The sequence below is a fragment of the Malurus melanocephalus genome, unplaced genomic scaffold (genome assembly GCF_030028575.1).
Source record: "Malurus melanocephalus ecotype Western Australia unplaced genomic scaffold, MMel_1.1 scaffold_485, whole genome shotgun sequence".
In the NCBI taxonomy this organism is placed as follows: domain Eukaryota; kingdom Metazoa; phylum Chordata; class Aves; order Passeriformes; family Maluridae; genus Malurus; species Malurus melanocephalus.
In genome coordinates, this window is record NW_026623717.1 from 24,155 (window position 1) to 32,307 (window position 8,153).

At 57.4% G+C, this 8,153-nt stretch overlaps 1 protein-coding gene across 1 annotated transcript in view; it reads left to right on the top strand.

Annotated features, from left to right (window-relative positions):
* Positions 1 to 7,487: 7,487 nt before the first annotated feature.
* The window catches only part of TSPEAR (thrombospondin type laminin G domain and EAR repeats), a 12,154-nt gene continuing 11,488 nt past the window's right edge, over positions 7,488 to 8,153 (top strand). Inside the window, exon 1 of the mRNA XM_057380958.1 lies at positions 7,488 to 7,905. Within this exon, the coding sequence (XP_057236941.1) occupies positions 7,809 to 7,905 (97 nt within the window). The 5' untranslated portion in view covers positions 7,488 to 7,808. The remainder of the gene's footprint in view (positions 7,906 to 8,153) is intronic.

Genomic DNA, 8,153 nt, shown 5'->3' on the forward strand with positions numbered 1-8,153 from the left:
AACGGCTGCAGCTCGGGGGCAGAGCCAGCCCTGGGCTCCCTGCCAGCTTTTTTTTTGCCTTTCTGGAGCGATATCTTGAGTGGAAGGTGATGTGCTACCTTGGCATGGGTGCCACAGGGAAGCTCTGCACCTTGGGAAGGTCCCTGCTGTCCTGGAGCTGTGTCTGGGTGAGGATGCTCTGAGTGTTTCACCGTGTGAGAACGGGAAGGAGGAGCAGCACAGAGCTCAAATGTTCATCCACAATGCCAGCCGTGTTGCTGATGCTGGGATTGTCTCAAATGTGAGACTGGTGCAGCTTTGAGCTCTGGAAAGGGGCTCGAAGCAGCAGCTTCCCTTGTTCCATGGCGTGGGGCTGAGCCAGGGCAGGGATGGAGGCTGAGCACAGGAGATACTCGCAGTGCCCACAGGTCACATGTCCCATGTGGCTTCCCTTTAAAATTTCCCTGACTCATGAGAAGAAGAAAATCACTGCTCTTCAGGAAGCTCAGAGGCTGGAGGGGTGTGAGGGAAGGGATGCTGGGGGTCTTGCTGCCAGCTGGAGGCAGATTTGGGGTGGCACAGGAAGGGGAAGGTGCAGGRATTTGGAGAATTCATCCGGCACCTGAGGGCCTGAGCTGCCAGCCCCAGCGAGGGCTCCTGGTGCCCCTCTCCTGCTGCCAARTGTCACCCAATGGCTGGGGCATCAAAAGTGCTGTGCCATGCTCCCAGAGGCTGCAGAGATGAAACCCGTAACTGAGGAGGGAATTGTTCAAGGCACTTAACATTTGGCAATCCTGCTTGGTGCTCTCATGGCCCCTGTGGGATGGTGGAGATCTGTGCCTTCCCCATGACTCCAGCTCGGTGACCTTCCTGCCCATCCCAGCCTGCCCTATGGCTCTGCTCCCAGGGCACTAAGAGTGCCAGGGGAACCAGCCAGGTGGCTTTTCAAGGTGACCCCACTGTGGCCTCCCCTCTGGGGGCTGCAGGGTGACATGGGAGGTGGCTTCAAAGCAGCAGAAATGCAGGATGCAACACACGGTGGGGGGCACCCACACTTTTGGGTGCAGGGCCCAGCATGGGGAGGGTCCCACCCACGGCTGGGATGGAATTTTGGGCCCAAGACAGTTTTCTTTCCCCATGCCAAAACAATTTGGCAGATTGAACCCAGTCGGGGTGGCATGGGGATGTTGAATTGGAGTTTCTTTGCTGAGCCTGCCTGGGGTGGGCTCATGCAGACTCCTCTCCTGGTGTGGTGCTTCACCAGGATCCCTGTCTTCTGCCACTCAGAGGAGASCCCTTAGAGATCCAATCCTGGTCAGATCCCTCCAAGCTCGGTCAGCTGGTCAGGTGCTGGGGGATGTCACTCCGTGGGATGGGTGTGTCAGAGACACGCTCACATCTCCAAGGTGAGAATGAACAGCAGAGCTCATCCCCAGGGATGTCTCACTTCCCCTTGCCATTCATCCTTCTGGGAGCTAGGAAATGGTGATATATGGAATGGACCAAATCAGGGGAATTTGCCCCTCTCAGGGGTCAGAGATCCTCCCTTGGTGACTGTAGTCTTGCTGTGAGAGTGGCTCCAGAGGAGCCTCGCTCAGCCAGAGCTCAGCTTTTCTCACCAGTTTTTGCAATGGAGGAGGATGCTGGACAGGCAGGCTGGAGTCCAGGTGTTTTCAAACCCATTTTGTCTGCAGAGGCAGTTAGAAGTTGAATTTTGTCCTTGGCCAGGTCCTGCTTGGATATGGGATCTTCTTGGARCCTAGGCATGGCTTTACTGGGAGCATTGGGGTTTGTGGGCTGTAGTAAGCTCTTAGGGCTCTGTATGAAGCGTGGCTTTACCAAAACATCAGTGTTAGTGGAGAAACCACTTGTCCAAACTGTCCTCAACAAGCATCACTTAGCATTTGGTAATTTCTGCTTCTGCCCCTGGAACACCCAGTCCATGACCAGGGGATGTTTGATTTATTTTATCCGTTCATCCCCATCCAGCAAGACTYGTAGGTTGAATTCTCTCTCACATGTTAAATACCTTCTTCTTTTCCAGAGAAGAAGCTGTGGCTGCCCCATTCCTGGAAKTRTTCAAGGCCAGGGTGGACATTRGGGTTTGGAGCACTGWGGGATAGTGGAAGGTGTCCCTGTCCATGGCAGGGGGTTGGATGGGCTTTAAGGTCRCTYCCAACCCAAACCATTCCATGACTCTTCTGTGTGATTCTTCYGTTCCCCCTTTGAAACCCACCAAAGTGATTGTGCTGATCTCCCTCCCCTTGAGCCTGGGCTGAGTGTTGTGCCTGGGCCGGGTACCGGTAGCTGGATGTCATCACGGAATCATTTACTTGGAAAACACCTCTGAGATCCTGGAGTCAAACCATGAACCCAGCATTGCCTGAGCATCTCGGGAATGCCCTGTGGGGCTGTGGAGTGGGACGGGAGCTGAGAACGCTGTGCTGGTGGGCACCAGGCTCCGAGGGTTGGGTGGTGGGCACCTCGGCACAGGATAATTACTGCACAGCCCYGAGAGCCGGAGCGGCTGGGCAGCAGCGCTGCGCTGGAAGAACTGCCCTGAAGAAAGTCATGGAAAACAATGGGAATTGTTCTGTGCCTTTGTTCCCTTTCCTCGCCGGATGTCGGAGGAGATGGAAGCCGCGCTTGGCACCCGGGGCGCACCGCCTGCCCTGCCGCCCGCCGCCTCCTCCGGAGCCTCAATCGTCGCTCGTGAAATAATTAAAGCTTGACACTGTCGTACRAGGGAGCGATAAAATTGGCCAGTGACTCTCTGCGGCAGGGGACAGGAGGTTTTCTTACAGCTGCAGAGAAAAATAATGCTAAATGATGCAGGGACCCCAGCCTAGATTTGCTGCCAGCACTGGGAAGGGTTTGTGATGCCCACACCTTCCCGGGGCAGGCAGTCAGAGGTGGATCTGTGGGAGAGAAGGTCCCTAACTGGTCCCTAACCAGGGAGCCATGGGATCATTTCATCCAAGCAGCGCTGTGCTTCCCATTTTCTATCCCTGCCGGTCCTCATTGTGCCCGAGCATGTGGGGACAGATCCCTGCGTTTCCCTGCTGGGGCTCTTTGTGCCGCTCACCGCCACCTGCCTGCTGTAATCTGGTGTGTGTGGTCACTGCCCGGATCAAAGAGCTACAAGCAAAGGCAGAGGAGGGCTTCCCCCAGCACTGCCACGGGAGATTCCTCTCCCCATGCCACAGCCAGCCCTGGGGCTCAGGTGTTACTCCAGGGCAGCCTACAGAGASATCACAGAATCGTAGAATCCCCAGATRCTTTGTGTTGGAAGRGAWATTAAAGCTCATCTCATCCCACCCCAGGGGCAGGGACACCTTCCACTATCCCAGGCTGCTCCAAGCCCCATCCAAGCTGGCCTTGGACACTTCCAGGGATGGAGARTCCACMACATCTCTGGGCAATGCTCAGCCCAGGGCACTTGGCATGGGGTTTGCTTGGCCAAGCTGACAGCTCCCCACACAGAGCCCCCAAGGCTGCGTGTACAGCCCTGTGAGCTGCTGCTCCTGCTGCAGCAAAGCTCAGATGTCTCCAACCCCCAGCTGCTCTGCACAACCCCCAAGTGCTGGACAAGGGCTGTCTCTGAAGGAGATTAAAGCACAGGTGATAAGTGTGGAACAGAATTTGCCTCCTTCCCCTTGGCCTCTGGAATGCTGTTTATTCCCTTTGTGGAGAGATCTCAGCTGAGCTCAAAATCAAGCAGAATTCTCCCATTGCAGGTGGAGCAGGGCGTTCAGGCAGAGCTCCTGGATCTCCTGCACCACCACCAAATGACGTGTGAACCCCACCCCTGCTCTTTTGCCTCTCTGTAGAGCTGAGACCTACAAAAAATACCCGGAGCAGCATTTCCATGATCCTCATGCTCATGGTTGCCGGGGTTGGATGCCCTCCAGCCCTACAGAGCTGCCTCACTGGAAAGTGGTGAGTCTGGGGATCCTGTGGCTGTGGGGAGGTGGCTCAGCCTCTTCAACARGTTTGGGCACACTGGGAGAAGGTGACAAAAATTAGAACAACTATGTCAACAAGGGACTGGCAGCAATGAAGGGCTACTGGTCATATGCAGGGATGAAATGAGGGGAGGATGCGGTGTGGCCCTATCCAAAACAGCTGCGCTGTGGAAGCACAGTCTCAAAGCCTGAGTCCCCTTGTACTGGTGAAAGTGTCTGCTTTTCAGAGCCCTTACTGAGCCTGCCTGCTCAGCTGCCATGTGTCCTCCAAATGCGGGGCAGGATGCTCAGCTTGCTCCTGGCTGTGACCCACTGCTGCTGTGGCCAAAGCCAGGGAGCCCTGGCTGGGGACTCCCGGCTCCTTCACTCCCTGAGCTGGCACTGGGTGTGGGGACATGGAGGGCTCTGGGATTTGAGCGATGCTGGTGGCTGGCCACGCCTGGCAGGGATTGCTCCTGAAGGCAGCTCCATGCTGAGGAGGTGGCAGCAGGACGGGGCCAGCTTTGTCCTTACTTTTGGTGGTTTTCCTAAAAACGTTGCYTTTTGCTTTTTGCAATCCTCCCAGTCTTTCACAAAACTTTTCCTGGCAGAACCTCTCSAAAACTTCTGGGAATTCAGCTTTTGAAAGCTGTTGGGGTTAAAGACATTTGTGCTTCTGTACGATGCTGACAGTTCTCCTGGTGCGGGATTTCTTGCCGGAACTCTGCTTTATGTTGGTGGGTTGGACTCAGGGAGTTGAAGTTGCTCCAGGAAACACAGGGAAGATTTTCAGCCTGGGAGAAAGGGCAGAGGTGACAAGGGAGGAGCCTTGGAAATGGCTGAGGATGGAGACCTCATCCTGCCATCCTGGGGAGGGTGTTCCAGTTGTTCAGCCCAAGCTGTCATTTGGGGAACTGTCACTCTGAGAACAATTCCCCCACCCATCCCCTTCGTCACTGATCCCAAAGGGCTCATCCCCACCCTGCTGCTCACACAGGTGGGACTGGCTCCTTGTGTGAGTCCTTACTGCACTGACCTCCAAGGATGTGAGTGTGGCAGGCTCCCCTGGCCCTGCTGGTGCAGGCAGGGGGGTGKACAGAGGTTGGGGACACCATGAGATGGGTGTTTGTCCATCAGTTCCTTACAGGGGTCCCTCAAAGCCTTGCCCTTGCTGATGCCTGCGTTTCAGGGAAGAATACTTGAAGAACTTAGAGGTCTTTTCCAACCTAAAAGATTCTCTGATTGTATACAGATGTCAGGAATAAAGACCAAAACGAATAAGGCATGAAGCCCTGAAACACGGCTTTGTGTCTGCAAATAATAAGGAATGAGTTACAGCCTTGGAAGAGCAGGAACGTTCCCCCGTGCGCGCGGTCCAGCYGGCCCCTGGCGTCGGTGCGGTGCCCTCCTTGCGCTGTCCCCTGCGTGAAAGCTCTGCTGGCAGTCAATTGCCTACAGATGGGTTTCTCAACCTTTCCTAACCCAGGGATGGCCAAACCTTTCTGGTGGAGATCCAAGGATCGTTCTGTTCGGAGCCGCCACATGGTTTCATTTATGCCCCATGCGAATTAGGCAAACGTCTCGCTGTTTGTCTCTTTTATTGCATCCCCTCGTGCTTGCTTCTGCACTTAGGAATGTGCGCCTGTGTGCTTAGGAACTGCTTTGCAGACCACTTCCTACTGTCCTGGGGACAYGGAGCAGGTCCTGGACCCGGGGTGACAGCGATGTGTCCCTGTCCTTGCTCCAATCACAGCTCGGTCCCCAGGCAGGGAGGAAAGCGCTGGGCACTGCCCCAGCCACTCCAAATCTTCTGCCATCCCTAGTCTAGGAATAGAGAAAACCCTTGGGGACCTTCAACATCCCTATCTTCAGCAGGAGACGGTTCATTAACGTGGCTGAACAGCAGCCTGAGCCCATCATGTGCTCCGTGCTCACTGCTGGGGCTGCAGTCCCTCCACCTCCTGCCTGGAGCTCCACAGATCCCCCTGCTTCTGGAGGGGACACCCACAGCTCTGTCCTTGGCTCTGAAGATGTCCCCACCGACTGTTTTTTTGCCCTTGAGGAAGCACTCAAAGGTGGCTGCATCCCCTTTGGAAAACCAATGGACCCAGAATCTCTGCCAGGACTTTCCCTCCCTCCCCAGACCCTTGCAGAGCCTTGGCAGGAGCCTTCCCCAAATCCATCCCCTGCTCAGGGCGGCGCTGCCAGCTCCCAAAGCCACGCTTAACTTGACACATGTGTGCAGCCCCGGGAGATGTGGCGGCTCTGACTCCTATTTGTGATGCTTTCTCCAGCTCCGACCTGACGGGAGCCYCTCTGCCAGCAGCACCTCTCTGCCAGACGTGCCTGGAACACCAATCCCCACCTTCCCGTGGCCTGGGGTTCCCGTGAGGTGGCTGCTCCCACTCCCAGCCCTGCTGGGTGTCCTCAAGGTTGGGAGTGTCAGGAGAGGGGAGATGGGATGGTTTGTCCTCTTGCTTCCCCTGGGGTCACCTGGCCATCTGGAACTCCCAGGTGTGGTTGTGGCTGTGCCACTGGGCACCATCCTGAGGATGAGGATGAGGATGAGGATGATGAGGAGAGAGCAGAACCTCACCTCTGCAGCTCTCTCTTGCAGGGAAGGTTTAAGCATGACCCTAATTTGGGGGATGCCCAAAGAGAGCCTGTTTGGAGAGGGCCCTGCCAGGGCTGTTGGGCAGGCACACAGCCACTCTGCAGACTGAGACAGAGGCACCAACATCCTTGGGGTCCTCAGTGTCTTGGGGTTCATGGGGTGCTCTTGGGATTTGGGGCCGAGGTGCTGCACGGTGCTGCACTCCACCCTGGGCTGCACCCCTTGGGCTGCACCCTCAGCCCCAGCAGTTTTGGGGTACGGGCAGACTGCACTGACCACAACCACGGGTCTGGCTCTGGCTCTGGCTGACAAAACCCCCGGTTTGTGACACAGTTTTTGGCGTTTGGTCCCGGCCATCCGCTTTCTATTCCAGTGCACGCCTTGCGGGAAGGCTTTGGGGAYGAGGCGGGGTGGGAGCCTGTTTCAATTGTTTGGGGAATGGAAGAGGCTCCTTCTGTGGCTGGAGGAGCCCGGCAGAGCTGTCTGCGTGCAGGGAGCTTTCCCACTGCTGTTGCTCCATTGGAACAGCAGAACCTGGAGGGTTTCTGAGCCGGTGGCAGGGCTTGGGCCTGGTGGTTGGCCCTTGGGATGGAGCCTTGCTTGGGGCATGGGATGTGCATCACCTGCCTGGGACAGTTTTGGGGAGAAATATGCATTTTGGGGGGGTTGGCTTATTTTTGGGCACGGTGGAGTGGTGCAGAGGTGTCAGAGAGTCTCTCATACCATACAACCTGAAAACCAATGCGTTTAGGGGCAGGAAAGTTCCCAGCCAGGTGTCTCCAAGCAGGGGCGAATCTCCCACCTACTCCCATGTCAGCCCAGGAAAATGAATCACCAAAAATGAAAGGAAGCGAAGAAAACAACCAAAAAATAACGATTAAAAACTCCCTCCCCAAAGCCGCCTTCCAGAGGGTTGGGCAAAAGATAAAAGCTCCCGGAGGAGCCGGGACTCCTCCTCTCCCACCACCGACCTCTCATTTAAATGTCTGTGTGCAGGCTGCAGCCGGCACTGCCTCGGCGGCCGCCGCAGGAGACCCCCGCCCCCCCCCCGGCTGTGCCCCCGGGGGCCATGCCCACGCACAGCACCGCCCGAGAGCCGCGCTTCAGCAGCCTGGGGTGACCCCAGCCCGGGGAGGGGGGCTCGGTGCCGGGGGACCCGCTGCAGAGCATGCCAGAGCCCCCGGGGCGCTGAGCCGGGCGGGGACAGCGCACAGCGCACAGCGCACAGCGGAGGGGTCCCGGTGGATGGACCCCCTAAAGCCGGGCCCTCCATGTCGGCTCCACTGCTGCTCTGGGTCATCCTCCTGGGCCGGGCCAGCGGCGGGGGCATTCCGCGGGGAGGCGGCAGGACGTGGCAGCACTGCACAGGTASGAGCGGAGGGCGGGCGGGATGCGCCGGGGACGGGCGTTCACCCCGCCGGGAACCCGCACCGGTGCGATCCCGGGACGGGACGGTCCCCGCGCCCCAGCGCACCTAAAGGTGTGCTCTGTTTGGGGACATGCCCACTCGGGCCAGCCCAAATATTTCCGTGTCCACTGAAAAGGAACGAGTGACAGCGATGCCTCGGGTGCTGCGGGCACCCTGCCAGTGCCACGGACAGGGTCATTCCTGTGGA